The sequence below is a fragment of the Coregonus clupeaformis genome, unplaced genomic scaffold, assembly GCF_020615455.1.
Source record: "Coregonus clupeaformis isolate EN_2021a unplaced genomic scaffold, ASM2061545v1 scaf1446, whole genome shotgun sequence".
NCBI lineage: Eukaryota > Metazoa > Chordata > Actinopteri > Salmoniformes > Salmonidae > Coregonus > Coregonus clupeaformis.
Window position 1 is genome coordinate 24,884 of NW_025534900.1, and position 18,539 is coordinate 43,422.

Below are 18,539 nucleotides of genomic sequence, written 5' to 3' on the forward strand. Positions count from 1 at the left end.
AACGTCAAACATGCCCGAGGCCAACGGCAGGCTAATCAGAACAATTGAGTGGGCTTTATTAAACCTCTTCCATATTCAATTATCTGTTGCCTAGTTCAAATTCACTTAGATTAACACATACATAAATACTACATCACTCAATTGATTCTCACCACAATTCGTTTATCAAAAATGCTATAGGCCTATGCATAGTATAAGACCTATAGGCTGTATAAAACCTATAGGCTACACATTGGTCTATGAGCATAACATTGTTATAGTAGCCTATGGCGAAAATTACTGTGACTGTGCCTAGTATGCCTTTGCTGCATATTGTTTATTTTCACGAATAAGACGATCATGCCAACCCATTATAATGGAATTGGATGTTGCTTTACTGTAAAAGACATTAGGCCTATATACTATTCAGCAAAAGCCCTACTTGACTGACTGATATTTTTACCTAATGGCTTTTTCAGTCTGTAAACGGCTGGTAAATTGTATGATTGCGTCCTCTGGTGGGTGATCTAGCAAACTACATCACTGATCGTAGCAGTCAAGTGCAGTATGCTGCACCTTTTAGTACATCTGGTTTAACTTAGTCACACACATCCTCAATTGTCAAGTCTTTATAATGCATTGTTTCACAATTTCAGCAGAGACATATAATTGCAATCATTCAATCAAACTAGTCTACATGCACATGAAATGTATAACAAACTAAACTGAATACATTATTGAAACATTAAACAGAATAAAGTTCACCGTCCCAGGTCCTGTCCCTGTCCCTTCCCTGCAGATCCCTGTCCCTCCCCTGCAGATCCCTGTCCCCCCCCTGCAGATCCCTGTTCCCCCCCTGCAGATCCCTGTCCCGCCCCTCCAGGTCCCTGGTCATGTTCCTCCTGAGGAGTTGCTTCAGCCCCCTCGAGGAAGGTACGGAAGTGCTCTGCTGTGTTGAGCTCAGGTTTCTTCAGCAGCAGGTGACATTTTGGCAGATAGTAGGCCACCATCAGCCCCATGTTACTGAGCAAACTGACAGATACATGAATGATGGAGCGATCCTTGTCATTCAGACCGGTGTAGATGGGGATAAAGACCACCCAAACCACACAGTAGGTCAGGGTGGAGAAGGTGATATCTCTGGCCAGGTTGTACTGTCGAACGGTCTTCACAGCCATGAAGGTGCACATGAAGGATATGAGGGCCAGGAGGCCATTGAAGCCCTGCATCAGGCCCAGACCTAAAATGGGCTCCACAGGGCATCGCAGGAACTTCCTCACAAAGGTCACCTTCATCTTGGCCAGGTACTGGGATAGAGAGGGCCCTTCCTGGACATAGTAGCCACAGATCCCTGCCTGCACACCACAGCAGGCCAATACCAGCAGCCAGCCTCCAGGGCCTCTTAGTGTATCCAGATGAAAATGAACTTTCCCAGGGAACTCTGTCACATACACAATCTGAGGGAGGAGGACAGAGAATTAGCTATTCCATGATTCACGATACTCTGGGTCTTCCTCACTCATATTCATCCAAATATCTCCTGAACTTTTGGATTTTTTAAATCAAAGAAAACCTATTTAGCTGTATAATATCTGCATGATTCATGTCTGTTTTGTGTTCTACAGGTCTAGGCCTTACCTGCAGTGAGTTGGCTAGGATGGTGGACAGGGTGACCGTGTGGAAAATGGAGTTGAGGGGAAGCTGCAGACGACACACCACCTCCCCCGGCTGGCCCAGGAACAGCAGCAGGCAGGCACAGCCCCCCATCAGGCTGAGCAGGGCCACACCACCCAGGGGCCCCCCAGAGGCCCTCACCAGTGGAGACCCCCGGTGCTGCAGGAGCAGGAACCCCACAGCTCCCTGACAGGCCAGCAGCACCAGTATGGCCAGCAGCAACACCAGGGACTCAGGCTGGCTCCAGGTAAGGAAGTCAAAGGTAGGTTCGGTGCAGTTGGTGCTACGTACCAGGGACCACTGGCCCTCTAGACACTGGGTACACTGGATGTCCACTTGGAGATAGAGAGGGAGCAGAGATGTGGTTAGAATGATAGGACCAGATAAGAGTAGAAAGTCTTATAAGACCACCACTCACATCTTTCAATTTTGTAAATGTATTGGGCATTTTTTAAACACAATGTTGGCAGTGTGTGACAAAGGTGTAAAGCTGAAACATCTGTTAGTTTCAGTATATTGCTCAAGGAAAATATCAAAGAAAGCTACAAAACCAAATCACAAGAGTGATGGCCTTTTTAATGCATAGATTGATAGAAGTCATGTCTGTGAGTGTGAATCACCCACTTGTGCCATTCTGGAAGGTGCCCGGTAAACATTCAATACAGTCATAGCAGCAGGAATGGAAGCCTTTCACTCTGTGCACCTGGCCAGGGCCACATTCAGAGGAACAGGTAGACTCAGGGGCCTGCAGCAGAGGTGGGGTCAGAGAGGATGTGGTGGTCAACACCACAGGAGGCTGCTGATGGGAGGACGGCTCATAATAACGTCCGGAACGGAGCGAATGGAATGGCATCAAACACATGAAAACCATGTTTTTTATGTATTTGATACCATTCCATCTATTCCGCTCCAGCCATTACCACGAGCCCGTCCTCCCCAATTAAGGTACCACCAACCTCATGTGGTAAACACTTAAATTAAGATTTTTGAATGTCAAATATTTTAGCAGCTTTAACCAATAGAGGTGAAAAGGGAGTTTGGTGCGTAAAAGGAAAATGCAATCTACTCTAGCTGAACATACCCTAGAAAAGTTACCACTTTGTGGAGCGTAGCTGGCACATTAAAAAGGCTTAGGTAAAAATGTGAAAAGCCGATAAAATCCAACATTATGTTTGATGAGGAGATGGGGCGGAGAATACCTTAGTACTGCCTGTATGCCATTGGATGAGGGTGTTGTTAATTGACAGGTTCTCATAGAAAGTGCCGACATCTTTGAAACTCAGACTGTTGTTTCCCCAGACCCACTGTAGTACGTTGTAGCCAATGTTTGGGTTTCCATTACTGTCAAACTCAAAATGACTTCCATTTAGACTGAAGTTTACCTTCTTCAGCACCTCCAACAGCTGCAGGGGGAGAGTGTTGTTAATTACATTTGTAAAAGTATCCTTGCACAGTCTCACATAATCATTGTCTGAAATAAAAGTAACTGTGTGAGGGAGATGTACCTGCCAGGGATAGACTTTGCTTTTAGCGCCCCTAAGGCAGCTATTGGCATTGCACCGGAGCATGTTATGCAGTGCGTGTGCAACACTGTAGATGGCAGCATAGACACTGAAAGCTGTCCTCTGCAGTATGGGCTCTGTCACTAGACTCATGTTGTCTGGGGACAGGTTCCAGCAGTCTGGGCACTGGTTCATACCATAGGTTGACTCTGTATCTGGACCTTGTATGGACTGCCTGGCCATCTCCTCTCTGATCCTGGAGAAGACTTCCCTGGTGTAGGGTGTGAGCAGGGTCAGGGTCTGGCTCTGGACTGCGAAGGCGATGATAGTGCCCACAGTGTGGATGTTTGGGAGAGTTGATACGTCTCTGTGCAGGGCCCAATCATCGCTGGCCACCCACACCCCTGTCAGATTCCTCCTGATCACCTGATCACAAACAGCATGTTGGTATCGTAGCAATGGTCATTGAAATTGTTAAAATGTTTTGAAAACAATTCTAGTAAATACAATAGTTGGAAAATAGATTAAGTAACTCCAAACTTGCATTTTTTAAATAATCTATCAGATATATATATTTATCTCCCGAGTGGCGCAGTGGTCTAAGGCACTGTATTGCAGTGCTAGCTGTGCCACTAGAGATCCTGGTTCGAATCCAGGCTCTGTCGTAGCCGGCCGCGACCGGGAGACCCATGGGGCGGCGCACAATTGGCCCAGCGTCGTCTAGGGTAGGGGAGGGAATGGCCGGCAGGGATGTAGCTCAGTTGGTTGAGCATGGCGTTTGCAACGCCAGGGTTGTGGGTTCAATTCCCACGGGGGCCAGTTAAAAAAAAAATATATATATATATATATATAAAAAATATATAATGTATGCACTCACTAACTGTAAGTCGCTCTGGATAAGAGCGTCTGCTAAATGACTAAAATGTAAATATTGACTGAATTATATATAGCACATAAAACATTTTACTGACACAGACAAATAATGAATGAAGTTCAGGGATTTTGGTGGGAATTCAAGTATTACATTTATTGTCAAATGTAACTTTTTAGCTTAGAATGCACTCATATATACATTTTCTTATTGCATCAGGTATTTTTTAAATATTATGTGTTAAAATAAAGAAAATGACATGTGCCTCAGTTCCATAAATACACTGGGTATATTTGCATATATGAAAACATTAACATAAAGGGGTGTAACAGGGCTGCAATCACCAAACAATTGCTCTGTCTACCCTACCTGCACTCATCTACGTTGTCTAGACTGCCCCATTAATTACTGTTGATTTCAACGTTCTCTTGCATAATTCAACAAGTGTGTCAATAGCAGGATACCCCCGGATTCAAAATCAACATGCTTGGCTCTAGATTACACCTGTCTATACAAACTTTACATTGTTTGCGAGATCAGACATAATATCACTATAATCAGAGTGTTCATTTTCGGAAGTTGTTTTAATTTCAGCGCATCTCATTTGTAAACACTATTCAATTATTACTTTTTTCAATTCCACAAAAATGAACACACATCAAAATAAAGTTATCTTTCTTCTCTTTCTTGTGATGTATGTGTCACGACGGTGCGTTAAATCCCAGATGAAGCTTTAGGGTTCTTATAAATGCAACGGAAAGCCAATGTATTCCATTGGGCCCATTTCAGCCATTACCGGGCTGTGTTTGACAGGTCATTACAAACATTTCCGTGGTGGTAACATTAACGGGGGAAAACGACAGGCACGAGCAAGAGTATGAAAGAGTCACAGGAGTAAAATTAAAGCAATCAATCCAGCGAGATTTAAGTGACAAGTGGATTTTGCACCCCTCAAACACAGGAAACAGATAGCTGAAAAAGACAGATCCTCAGGTGGGCGGGGCATGCACGTTGCTATTTACAGACAAATGTTCTAATCTGAATTTAGATACTGTAAATGAGTTGCATTACTGTACTTTAAAAACAGTTAAACCAATGGCTGCATAACGTTTTTTGAAAAGCTTGTGAGATTAAAAAGAAGTCTCTAGAACTCTTATGTGACTTGCTATCTCACTGACCTCAGTGAAGAAGGCTCTGGCAGGCTGGGAGAGGGAAAAGACCACCACCACTCCCACCTTGGTCTCTGCGATGTGGTCCAGGATCTCTCTGACCACTGGCTGTGGGTCGCTGTAGGTAGGGATTAACCCCTCGTACCCAACACAAATGGAGCTCTTTGCTGCCAGGGTGGAGAACTGGCGCTGGCCCTGGCGTCCATACTCATCCTCACTGCCCACCACGGCCACCCAGTTCCACTGGAACCTGTTCAGCAGATGCACCATGGCCTCCACCTGCCTCTTGTCACTGGGCACGGTGCGCAGGAACGATGGGTACATACTCTTGTCACTGAACTTGTCACTAGTTGCGAGGTAGCTGATCTACAGAGGACAGAGGGCAGATGGTAATGAGACATACAGAGGCTTGTGAAAGTATTCACCCCCCTTGGCATTTTTCCTATTTTGTTGCCTTACAACCTGGAATTAAATTTGATTTTTTGGGGGGGTTGTATCATTTGATTTACAATATGCCTACCACTTTGAAGATGCAAAATATTTGTTATTGTGAAACTATTCACCCCCCCCAAAGTCAATACTTTGATGTCTCTATAAGCTTGGCACATTTTTGCCCATTCTTCAAGGCAAAACTGCTCCAGCTCCTTCAAGTTGGACGGGTTCCGCTGGTGTACAGCAATCTTTAAGTCATACCACAGATTCTCAATTGGATTGAGGTCTGGGCTTTGACTAGGCCATTCCTAGACATTTACATTTTTCCCCTTAAACCACTCAAGTGTTGCTTAAGCAGTATGCTTAGGGTCATTGTCCTGCTGGAAGGTGAACCTCCGTCCCAGTCTCAAATCTCTGGAAGACTGAAACAGGTTTCCTTCAAGAATTTCCCTGTATTTAGCGCCATGCATCATTCCTTCAATTCTGACCAGTTTCCCAGTCCCTGCCTATGAAAAACATCCCGGTGATGAGCGGTATTGGGTTTGCGCCCTCCCTTGGCAGGTTTGTTATGGTGCCATATTCTTTCAATTTTTTAAAAATGGATTTAATGGTGCTCCGTGGGATGTTCAAAGTTTCAGATATTTTTTTATAACCCAACCCTGATCTGTACTTCGCCACAACTTTGTCCCTGACCTGTTTGGAGAGCTCCTTGGCCTTCATGGTGCCGCTTGCTTGGTGGTGCCCCTTGCTTAGTTGTGTTGCAGACTCTGGGGCCTTTCAGAACAGGTGTATATATACTGAGATCATGTGACAGATCATGTGACACTTAGATTGCACACAGGTGGACTTTATTTAACTAGTTATGTGACTTCTGAAGGTAATTGGTTGCACCAGATCTTATTTAGGGTCTTCATAGCAAAGGGGGTGAATACATATGCACACACCACTTTTCCGTTATTTATTTTTTAGAATTTTTTGAAACAAGTTATTTTTTCATTTCACTTCACCAATTTGGACTATTTTGTGTATGTCCATTACATGAAATCCAAATAAAAATCTATTTAATTTACAGGTTGTAATGCAACAAAATAGGAAAAACTCCAAGGGGTATGAATACTTTGCAAGGCACTGTAAGTAGCAACAATAGATACAAAAAACACAATTATGTCTGCACTGCAGTTGTATCTCGCATTTTCATATGTGTTTCACCACAGCACACAGTTAAATGAAAATCACATTCGAGGGATTGTCAAACAATGGACAAATCTGAAATCTTCATTTTGCTTCACATTATATATATGAGGATGGCATTGTTTTCATTGAAAGATAGCATTCCATCATGTGACCAAACTAACCTGTGGCATGAGGAAGAATCCCAGTAGTTGTCCTATAACTGAGACCATCTCTGAGGTGGATGGGCCGATGACAGCCACCACACGGGATACGTAGTCTGTGTAGTTACACTTGACGGCCAGCTCTCGGCTGGAGTCCTCAGTGAGGAAGAGGACAGTGGGCTTCACGATGACGGCAGACTGCTTGCAGGTGTCGAAGATCTCATAGCCCAGCCTGATGCCAGGGAGTAGGGTGGAGTTGGCGTTGATCTCATCCACTGTGTACTTCATCACAAGGGCCATACCTAGCCCATGCTCATTAATTCTGCCAGGCCAAGCACATACAGGGAGGCCCTGTTACTGCTGTACTATAATTCAATAATTCAAATAATTCTAACGAATGAGAAGCAAGCACTAATTAGAATGAGATATGCAGAATCTGCTAATATGATTACAGTATAAAGACACTTGACATAGGGCAAAATTCATATTCAGCAAAAAGTACATTAATAAGTGGGTCTTGAGTTACTGTACCTGTCACAGCTAATGTTGTCCGGCTTTACTCTGTAGCTCAGGTTGCTGGTGAGCTCGTTAATGGGGAAGAGCCCCCCGAGGAGGATGTCTCCTGAGGAGTTGAACAGGTTGGTAGTGATGTTCTGGAACCATGGTGGAGAGCTCTGACTACAACCTGCTCCAAACACCCAGCATAGAACCAGCAGTCTCAATGGCACCACCATGCTGCTGAGGGCAGGGAGACAGGCTAGGGGTCATGGCAAACATCACAGAGAACTTAAAGCAGGCATCGGTGAATGCCAGTGTAGAAAGATGCATTGAGAGAAAGAGAAAGGGTGAGAGGGACTGAGAAAGAAGAGACAGAGGCCAGGAGAAAGTGAGGAGTCAGCTGATGCTGCAAGAGAAAGGTAATTTGCCATACAACCAGTTACAGAGTAATGGAGAAGCTCACCTGTACGAATACCTTCACAGTCCAGCGAGTCGATGGGGAGAGCTGTACTCTCAGTCTGTCTGTACCTCCTGTGTCTCCTGTGTTATGATGGGTAGTGAATAAAGGATGTGGGGCCAGGCTGCCCTGTGCCAGAGTACAAGCCTCACCACAGGTGTGCCGTTGCTTTCAACATGATGCCGGAGGTGCATTTACATTTGTGGTACACATTGAAGATGTTTGAAACAAGACACAAACATATGGAAATTACCAGGTGACAGGTTCTTGTCAGACTTTTCCAGAGTATTTCCCTGACATTAGCTTGTGGTTGGCTGATTAGGCCTAGTCAGTATGGTGTGTGGTTAGGGGAGGTTAGAAGAGATGAGCGCTTTAATACCACATGCATAATTTGCACAGTTTATATAAGACAGTGAAACCTCACAGGTGGCCTTGTGTGTGTTTGATGAGTTCCTGTGGTGTCTTCATTTCATAGGCATATAATATTTAGGAAAATCAGGTGTCAGGTGGCAAATCAACAGAAACCTGTTTGTCTCTCTCCTGTCCTTTTCTGCTGCCGATACCACTCTGTTAGTACAAGTTGTTTAACATTTTCCAAAGTCAATATTAGCATACTTCTACCATTATAATCTTAAGGTTAAGTTGGAATTGGAGTTGAAGTGTGACAGTTGAAAGTTTATGTTTTCTCTCTCTATGACGTTTGCATATTTGTATTCAGCCCGGATACTCCCAGTATTTTGCATTAACCTTTGCATGCCATTTAATTTGTGCATTTGCATCAAGACAGAACATCACATTTCCAGGTTCTTCAGGTATTTTGCATGAAACAAATAAACACTTTTAACCTTAACACGCTCCCTTGAAAAAGTGTTACTCACTGTAGTGATCAGTGTGATAACTTCACCTTTGTACTGTATATAATAGGGCTGTACTTAAATGTACTTATTCACAGCTCTTTAATTGGGTGACATATGATCTGTCAAACAGACAGTGTATAGGTGTGTTTGGACACTAGTTAAAACAGGTACTGTAGTCTTTCCTCTATCTTGTCCGAGATCTTGACTTGAGCAGACACATGCTTGATGTTTCACTTTAGTACAGTTTGTCTACTTTCCACCCACGTTTTTCTTTTTTACGCCATGCTACTATTTCTTTTTTGTAATCAGTTTGTGATATAAAGTGAACTAAAGTGAAAATGCTATAAAACAGAGTGTTTTACATTTCTGTTCATATACTGTGCATTCGGAAAGTATTAAGACCACTTTTCCATATTTTGTTACATTACAGCCATATTCTACAATTGATTAAATAATGTTTTCCCCTCATCAATTTACACACAATACCCCATAATGACAAAGCGAAAACAGGTTTTTAGAAAACAGAAATACCTTATTTACATAAGTATTCAGATCCTTTGCTATGAGACTTGAAATTGAGCTCAGGTCTATCCTGTTTCCATTGGTCATCCTTGAGATGATTCTACAACTTGTGTTACAGTCACTAGCCCATTCAAGCTTAACATTCTTATCATTTATCGCCCTCCAGGTTCCCTTGGAGAGTTCATCAATGAGCTTGACGCCTTGATAAGTTCCTTTCCTGAGGATGGCTCACCCCTCACAGTTCTGGGTCACTTTAACCTCCCTATGCCTACCTTTGACTCATTTCTCTCTGCCTCCTTCTTTCCACTCCTCTCCTCTTTTGACGTCACCCTCTCACTGTCCCCCCCTACTCACAAGGCAAGCAATATGCTTGACTTCATCTTTACTAGTTGCTGTTCTTCTACTAATCTCACTGCAACTCCCCTCTAAGTCTCCGACCACTACTTTGTATCCTTTTCTCTCTCGCTCTCCTCCAACACTACTCACTCTGCCCCTACTCAGATGGTAATGCGCCGTCGCAACCTTCGCTCTCTCTCTCCCGCTACTCTCTCCTCTTCCATCCTATCATCTCTTCCCTCTGCTCAATCCTTCTCCCTCCAATCTCCTGATTCTGCCTCCTCAACCCTCCTCTCCTCCCTTTCTGCATCCTTTGACTCTCTATGTCCCCTATCCTCCCGGCCAGCTAGGTCCTCCCCTCCTGCTCCATGGCTTGACGACTCATTGCGAGCTCACAGAACAGGGCTCCGGGCAGCCGAGCGGAAATGGAGGAAAACTAGACTCCCTGCGGACCTGGCATCTTTTCACTCCCTCCTCTCTACATTTTCTTCCTCTGTTTCTGCTGCTAAAGCCATTTTCCACCACTCTAAATTCCAAGCATCTGCCTCTAACCCTAGGAAGCTCTTTGCCACCTTCTCCTCCCTGCTGAATCCTCCTCCCCTCCCCCTCCTCCCTCTCTGTGGATGACTTCGTCAACCATTTTGAAAAGAAGGTTGACGACATCCGATCCTTGTTTGTTAAGTCAAATGACACGGCTGGTCCTGCTCACACTGCCCTACCCTATGCTTTGACTTCTTTCTCCCCTCTCTCTCCAGATGAAATCTTGCGACTTGAGACGGCCGGCCGCCCAACATCCTGCCCGCTTGACCCTATCCCCTCCTCTCTTCTCCAGACCATTTCTGGAGACCTTCTCCCTTACCTCACCTCGCTCATCAACTCATCCTTGACCGCTGGCTATGTCCCTTCCGTCTTCAAGAGAGCGAGAGTTGCACCCCTTCTCAAAAAACCTACACTCGATCCCTCCGATGTCAACAACTACAGACCAGTATCCCTTCTTTCTTTTCTCCCCAAAACTCTTGAGCGTGCCATCTTTAGCCAACTCTCTTGCTATCTCTCTCAGAATGACCTTCTTGATCCAAACCAGTCAGGTTTCAAGACTGGTTATTCAACTGAGACTGCTCTTCTCTGTGTCACGGAGGCTCTCCGCACTGCTAAAGCTAACTCTCTCTCCTCTGCTCTTGTCCTTCTAGACCTGTCTGCTGCCTTTGATACTGTGAACCATCAGATCCTCCTCTCAACCCTCTCCGAGTTGGGCATCTCCGGCGCGGCTCACTCTTGGATTGCGTCCTACCTGACAGGTCGCTCCTACCAAGAGGCGTGGCGAGAATCTGTCTCCGCACCACGTGCTCTCACCACTGGTGTCCCCCAGGGCTCAGTTCTAGGCCCTCTTCTATTCTCGCTATAAACCAAGTCACTTGGCTCTGTCATATCCTCACATGGCCTCTCCTATCATTGCTACGCAGACGACACACAACTAATCTTCTCCTTTCCCCCCTTCTGATAACCAGGTGGCGAATCGCATCACTGCATGTCTGGCAGACATATCAGTGTGGATGACGGATCACCACCTCAAGCTGAACCTCGGCAAGACGGAGCTGCTCTTCCTCCCGGGGAAGGACTGCCCGTTCCATGATCTCGCCATCACGGTTGACAACTCCATTGTGTCCTCCTCCCAGAGTGCAAAGAGCCTTGGCGTGACCCTGGACAACACCCTGTCGTTCTCCGCTAACATCAAGGCGGTGACCCGATCCTGTAGGTTCATACTCTACAACATTCGGAGAGTACGGCACAGGTCCTAATCCAGGCACTTGTCATCTCCCGTCTGGATTACTGCAACTCGCTGTTGGCTGGGCTCCCTGCCTGTGCCATTAAACCCCTACAACTCATCCAGAATGCCGCAGCCCGTCTGGTGTTCAACCTTCCCAAGTTCTCTCACGTCACCCCGCTCCTCCACACACTCCACTGGCTTCCAGTTGAAGCACGCATCAGCTACAAGACCATGGTGCTTGCCTACGGAGCTGTGAGGGGAACGGCACCTCCGTACCTTCAGGCTCTGATCAGTCCCTACACCCAAACGAGGGCATTGCGTTCATCCACCTCTGGCCTGCTAGCCCCCCTACCTCTGCGGAAGCACAGTTCCCGCTCAGCCCAGTCAAAACTGTTCGCTGCTCTGGCACCCCAATGGTGGAACAAGCTCCCTCACGACGCCAGGACAGCGGAGTCACTCACCACCTGCCGGAGACACTTGAAACCCCACCTCTTTAAGGAATACCTGGGATAGGATAAAGTAATCCTTCTACCCCCCCTTACCCCACCCAAAAAATAAATAAATAATAATAATATTGTAAAGTGGTTATCCCACTGGCTATAAGGTGAATGCACCAATTTGTAAGTCGCTCTGGATAAGAGCGTCTGCTAAATGACATAAATGTAAATGTTAAAATTGGAGTCCACCTGTGGTCAGTTCAATTGATTCTACATCTGCATTGCTTGCTGTTTGGGGTTTTAGGCTGGGTTTCTGTATAGCACTTTGTGACATCTGCTGATGTAAAAAGGGCTTTATAAATAAATGTGATTGATTGGACATGATTTGGAAAGGCACACACCTTTCTATATAAGCTCGCACAGTTGACAGTGCATGTCAGAGCAAAACCAAGCCATGTGGTCGAAGGAATTGTCCGTAGAGCTCCGAGACAGGATTGTGTCGAGGCACAGATCTGGGGAAGGGTACCAAAACATTTCCGCAGCATTGAAGGTCCCCAAGAATACAGTGGCCTCCATCATTCTTTAAATGGAAGAAGTTTGGAACCACCAAGACCCTTCCTAGAGCTGGCCGCCTGGCCAAACTGAACAATCTGGGATAATGGCCTTGATCAGGGAGGTGACCAAGAACCTGATGGTCACTCTGACAGAGCTCTAGAGTTCCTCTGTGGAGATGGGAGAATCTTCCAGAAGGACAACCATCTCTGCAGCACTCCACCAAAAGGCACATGACAGCCCACTTGGAGTTTGCCAAAAAGCACCTAAAGGACTTTCAGACCATGAGAAACAAGATTCTATTGTCTGATGAAACCAAGATTGAACTCTTTGGCCTGAATGCCAAGCGTTTTGTCTGGAGGAAACCTGGCACCATCCCTACAGTGAAGCATGGTGGTGGCAGCATCATGCTGTGGGACTGGGAGACTAGTCAGGATCGAGGGAAAGATGAACGGAGCAAAGTACAGAGTGATCCTTGATGAAAACCTGCTCCAGAATGCTCAGGACCTCAGACTGGGGTGAAGGTTCACCTTCCAACAGGACAATAACTCTAAGCACACAGCCAAGACAACGCAGGAGTGTCTTCGGGACAAGTCTCTGAATGTCCTTTAGTGGCCCAGCCACAGCCCGAACTTGAACCCGATCTAACATCTCTGGAGAGTCCTGAAAATAGCTGTGCAGCGACGCTCCCCACCCAACCTGACAGAGCTTGAGAGGATCTGCAGAGAATAATTCATACCCAAGAAAACTCAAGGTTGTAATCGCTGCCAAAGGTAAAGGGTCTGAATACTTATGTAAGTGTAATATTTCAGTAGTTTTTTTATATGCATTTGCAAACATTTCTTTGTCATTATGGGGTATTGTGTGTAGATTGTAAAAAATCAATTTAATCCATTTTAGAATAAGGCTAACGTAACAAAAATGTTGAAAAAGTCAAGGGGTCTGAATACTTTCCGAATGCACTGTATATGTTTTGGGATGTTTGCATGTGTACACTCCTATGAGGTGGGTTTTATGTGTGTGCATCTGTGCACAGTGTTCCTGTGTTGCAGCAAGACATTGTTCGGGCAGTAGACTCAGATTAACACCTTGTTCGTGAATGGACGTTTTTGTTTGTTCTTCGGTAGCCTAAGCCATGAATCCACCTCCAGCCTTCCTAAAAGTTTCCTGTGATAAGGTTCCAGGACACATACAGTGGGGGAAAAAAGTATTTAGTCAGCCACCAATTGTGCAAGTTCTCCCACTTAAAAAGATGAGAGAGGCCTGTAATTTTCATCATAGTTACGTGTCAACTATGACAGACAAAATGAGGAAAAAAAATCCGGAAATGACATTGTAGGATTTTTAATGAATTTATTTGCAAATTATGGTGGAAAATAAGTATTTGGTCAATAACAAAAGTTTCGCAATACTTTGTTATATACCCTTTGTTGGCAATGACACAGGTCAAACGTTTTCTGTAAGTCTTCACAAGGTTTTCACACACTGTTGCTGGTATTTTGGCCCATTCCTCCATGCAGATCTCCTCTAGAGCAGTGATGTTTTGGGGCTGTCGCTGGGCAACACGGACTTTCAACTCCCTCCAAATATTTTCTATGGGGTTGATATCTGGAGACTGGCTAGGCCACTCCAGGACCTTGAAATGCTTCTTACGAAGCCACTCCTTCGTTGCCCGGGCGGTGTGTTTGGGATCATTGTCATGCTGAAAGACCCAGCCACGTTTCATCTTCAATGCCCTTGCTGATGGAAGGAGGTTTTAACTCAACATCTCACGATACATGGCCCCATTCATTCTTTCCTTTACACGGATCAGTCGTCCTGGTCCCTTTGCAGAAAAACAGCCCCAAAGCATGATGTTTCCACCCCCATGCTTCACAGTAGGTATGGTGTTCTTTGGATGCAACTCAGCATTCTTTGTCCTCCAAACACGACAAGTTGAGTTTTTATCAAAAAGTTCTATTTTGGTTTCATCTGACCATATGACATTCTCCCAATCCTCTTCTGGATCATCCAAATGCACTCTAGCAAACTTCAGACGGGCCTGGACATGTACTGGCTTAAGCAGGGGGACATGTCTGGCACTGCAAGATTTGAGTCCCTGGCGGCGTAGTGTGTTGCTGATGGTAGGCTTTGTTACTTTGGTCCCAGCTCTCTGCAGGTCATTCACTAGGTCCCCCCGTGTGGTTCTGGGATTTTTGCTCACCGTTCTTGTGATCATTTTGACCCCACAGGGTGAGATCTTGCGTGGAGCCCCAGATCGAGGGAGATTATCAGTGGTCTTGTATGTCTTCCATTTCCTAATAATTGCTCCCACAGTTGATTTCTTCAAACCAAGCTGCTTACCTATTGCAGATTCAGTCTTCCCAGCCTGGTGCAGGTCTACAATTTTGTTTCTGGTGTCCTTTGACAGCTCTTTGGTCTTGGCCATAGTGGAGTTTGGAGTGTGACTATTTGAGGTTGTGGACAGGTGTCTTTTATACTGATAACAAGTTCAAACACGTGCCATTAATACAGGTAACGAGTGGAGGACAGAGGAGCCTCTTAAAGAAGAAGTTACAGGTCTGTGAGAGCCAGAAATCTTGCTTGTTTGTAGGTGACCAAATACTTATTTTCCACCATAATTTGCAAATAAATTCATTAAAAATCCTACAATGTGATTTTCTGGAGAAAAAATTTCTCAATTTGTCTGTCATAGTTGACGTGTACCTATGATGAAAATGACAGGCCTCTCTCATCTTTTTAAGTGGGAGAACTTGCACAATTGGTGGCTGACTAAATACTTTTTTCCCCCACTGTACATACACACGCGCGTGCGCACACACACACACACACATGATTATTATTATTATTAATATAAATGCGTATCACATTTCCACCAAAATAACATGATTTACAGATGTAAACCTGTTCCCCTAATATCAGACCGCCCATAATTCCAGGCCCAACATACAGGCACCTTGTCAGACGAAAGACAGATCTGTAGCTACATACACTACATGACCAAAAGTATGTGGACACCTGCTTGTCGAACATCTCATTCCAAAATCATGGGCATTAATATGGAGTTGGTCCCCCCTTTGCTGCTATAACAGCCTCCAATCTTCTGGGAAGGCTTTCCACTAGATGTTGGAACATTGCTGTGGGTACTTGCTTCCATTCAGCCACAAGAGCATTAGTGAGGTCGGGCACTGATGTTGGGCGATTAGGGCTGGCTGGCAGTCTGCATTCCAATTAATTTAAAAAGTGTACGATGTGGTTGAGGTCAGGGCTTTCTGCAGGTCATTATTCCTCCTCCACCAAACTTTACAGTTGGAACTATGCATTCGGGCAGGTAGCGTTCTCCTGGCATCCGCCAAACCGAGAGTCGTTCGTCGGACTGCCAGATGGTGAAGCGTGATTCATCACTCCAGAGAACGCGTTTCCACTGTTCCAGAGTCCAATGGCGGAGAGCTTTACACCACTCCAGCCGACGCTTGGCATTGCGCATGGTGATCTTAGGCTTATGTGCGGCTGCTCGGCCATGGAAACCCATTTCATGAAGCTCCCGACAAACCGTTATTGTGCTAACGTTGCTTCCAGAGGCAGTTTGGAACTTGGTAGTGAGTGTTGCAACCGAGGACAGACGATTTGTACGTGCTACGCGCTTCAGCACTCAGCTGTACCGTTCTGTGAGCTTGTGTGGCCTACCATTTCGCAGCTGAGGCGTTGTTTCTCCTAGATGTTTCCACTTCACAATAACAGCACTTACAGTTGACCTAGGCAGCTTTTAGCAGGGCAGAAATTTGACGAACTGACTTGTTGGAAAGGTGGCATCCTATGACGGTGTCACGTTGAAAGTCACTGAGCTCTTCAGTAAGGCCATTCTACTGCCATTGTTTGTATATGGAGATTGCATGGCTGTGTGCTCGATATTATACACCTGTCAGCAACGGATTTGGCTGAAATAGCCGAATCCACCCATTTGAAGGGGTGTCCACAACACAACACAGCATGCAGTTTTAACACTAGGTGTCAGATGTGGGTTACAACACACTGACCGTCCACAGAAAAACACTATGAACTCTTTACGTAGGGAGAATTGCCTGTAACATATTTTGATGTGGACAGTATTTTTCATATTCACAGATGTATGATATTTATCTTATTCTTAGGGGCCAGAGCCCTGATGTGGTGAGGGAATCAGAGTCCATGTGGTGGTGGTGTGTAGGTGGAGGTTAAGGGGGCTTCCCAGGGTCGCTGTCTGTGTGGGTAGTGGGTACACAGTGGATATGTTTGGACAGTTGATAACAGAGGTGATTGGACCTGCTTACTGGGAACCTGTGGTTGTTTCTCCTCACTGGTTGCTCTGGTTGTTCTGAACAAACATAATGGTCCTGCAAACGAAAACATGTTTTGATTAGTCTGTTGTTTTCCATTGGTCAACTTTATGACCTGCATAAGAGGATTGTGGCTATTGGTCTATTGCAGACATGTTTTACAGATAAATAGTTTATTTCCAACTCTATATCCACCAATTTCTCACATTTATGTTTTTTCATCAGAAATGATGGCTCACGTGTGTGTAAAATATTACTCTTCTCAGATTTTTAATTAATAGATTTGAGATATTTTAGAAAATATTGTTGTTTTTTGTTGCAAAACGCTATATATTGATTGTTTAACTGGAATGGATTGTTTGTGTCTTCTATATCTGACTGTGATATGTGGTTGTCTCACCTAGCGATCTTAAGATGCACATATGGTAAGTCGCTCTGAATAAGAGCATCTGCTAAATGACTCAGATGTCAAATGTAAATGTTTTACATACAGATCTCATATTACTGTATATAATTATTTATTTTTTACATGTAATAAATATTGATGTCACAAATTTATCTTTTGTACAGTTCTTTATTAAAAATGTTGTTATTTGATCCATTTGACTGGGTAAAACCTAGCAGTACTACTTATTTATCTGAGAGTGAAGCAGATATATAGCATTGTCTCATTGTCTCTCAAGTGATAGATTTTAAACAAATACATGTACATGTCTGTCATTGAACAAACCCATGCCATGATTAGATAGTGAAACATACCAATCTATTTCATAACTTATTTAAACAATCAAATCTAATTTACTAACATTTCTGAAAATAGATATATAACGTTTTTGAATGGAACTTTTCAGATGCAACAGAGAATACATTATTGTTCATTTACATATATGTTTTTTTTGAGGAATGGGTACACTCTTATCAGTAATTGATTTAGTTGGTATTCACTTAAATGTAGTGTCCTTATGTGTTATTGTGCTACTAGTATGTGTGTGTTCATACCAGTGTTTACAGAGCTGGCCTATAGATACTATGGCACTAGCGCTCTGCGAAGGCTTTGAGTGTTACAAAACACTGTGACTGTGCCATTTACTCCTCTGTGAGCTGAGACAGAAACAGGCATAGTGCCCCCCCCCCACACACACACTCCCCCACACTCACCCCCTGGCCGCAGAATGGCCGGATCAGCCTCGCTCTAATCTCCTTCGTTGGCCAGAGGAACAGTGTGCCCATTGTCGACATGCTGGCCTCATACCCCACAGGACCTGACAAATTATTAACCAGGCAGAGCAGAGCATAGCAGAGGACAGCCAGCCAGTCCAGCCCAGCTAGGCAGTGGAATACTAAAATGTGCTGCTGGACATGAGGCCATCTATCTTGATCAGCTCCAGTGCCTAACACTGCATGGGGAAAGTGTGGGAAAGAGGGGATCCTGCTGTGCCAAGACAGGGAGGCCAAGCAGCACCAACCCAGCTGTGCTGTAGAGTAGTATACGCCATGCAGCTCACATTATACTGCTCACATCTACTGACTACATCAACAACAGTATATCAAACCAGCCCAGCAGTATAGACCAGCCTGTCCTTGACAAAAAAGCTAAACATTACTTCCCTGCCTCTACGGCTTAAACATTGTGCCTTTTACCCTGCCTCGAAGGGTTAACATCCTCGCATCCTGCCCCCCTCCTCTTCATTGGTCCAACCTGTTCTTCTGCCTTTAAAGAGTGTGTGTGTGTTGGGGAGTTTGTATATTTATCATATATCATACTGTATAGCTGCAGTGTGTATATATGAATTTGCACATGCATGCACATCTCATATGCAAATATACTTTTAAGT

At 44.7% G+C, this 18,539-nt stretch overlaps 1 protein-coding gene across 5 annotated transcripts; it reads right to left on the reverse strand.

Annotated features, from left to right (window-relative positions):
• Nucleotides 1-593: 593 nt before the first annotated feature.
• LOC121577701 (taste receptor type 1 member 3-like) lies at nt 594-18,347 on the reverse strand. 5 transcript variants are annotated; one of them, XM_041891503.2, is made up of 11 exons: nt 17,863-18,347; nt 16,699-16,761; nt 7,923-7,999; nt 7,493-7,696; nt 6,983-7,283; nt 5,205-5,561; nt 3,159-3,581; nt 2,853-3,056; nt 2,278-2,398; nt 1,618-1,988; nt 594-1,436 (listed from the first exon to the last, which is right to left on the reverse strand). In XM_041891503.2, exons 4-11 carry the CDS (start codon nt 7,693-7,695, stop codon nt 741-743), a joined length of 2,676 nt encoding a protein of 891 aa, XP_041747437.2. In that variant the 5' UTR covers nt 7,696; nt 7,923-7,999; nt 16,699-16,761; nt 17,863-18,347; the 3' UTR covers nt 594-740. The 5 variants fall into 5 exon arrangements, with proteins under 5 accessions (XP_041747437.2, XP_041747436.2, XP_041747434.2 ...); XM_041891502.2 differs by having other exon boundaries at nt 7,493-7,699; XM_041891500.2 differs by having other exon boundaries at nt 7,493-7,999; nt 16,691-16,761.
• Nucleotides 18,348-18,539: the final 192 nt, after the last annotated feature.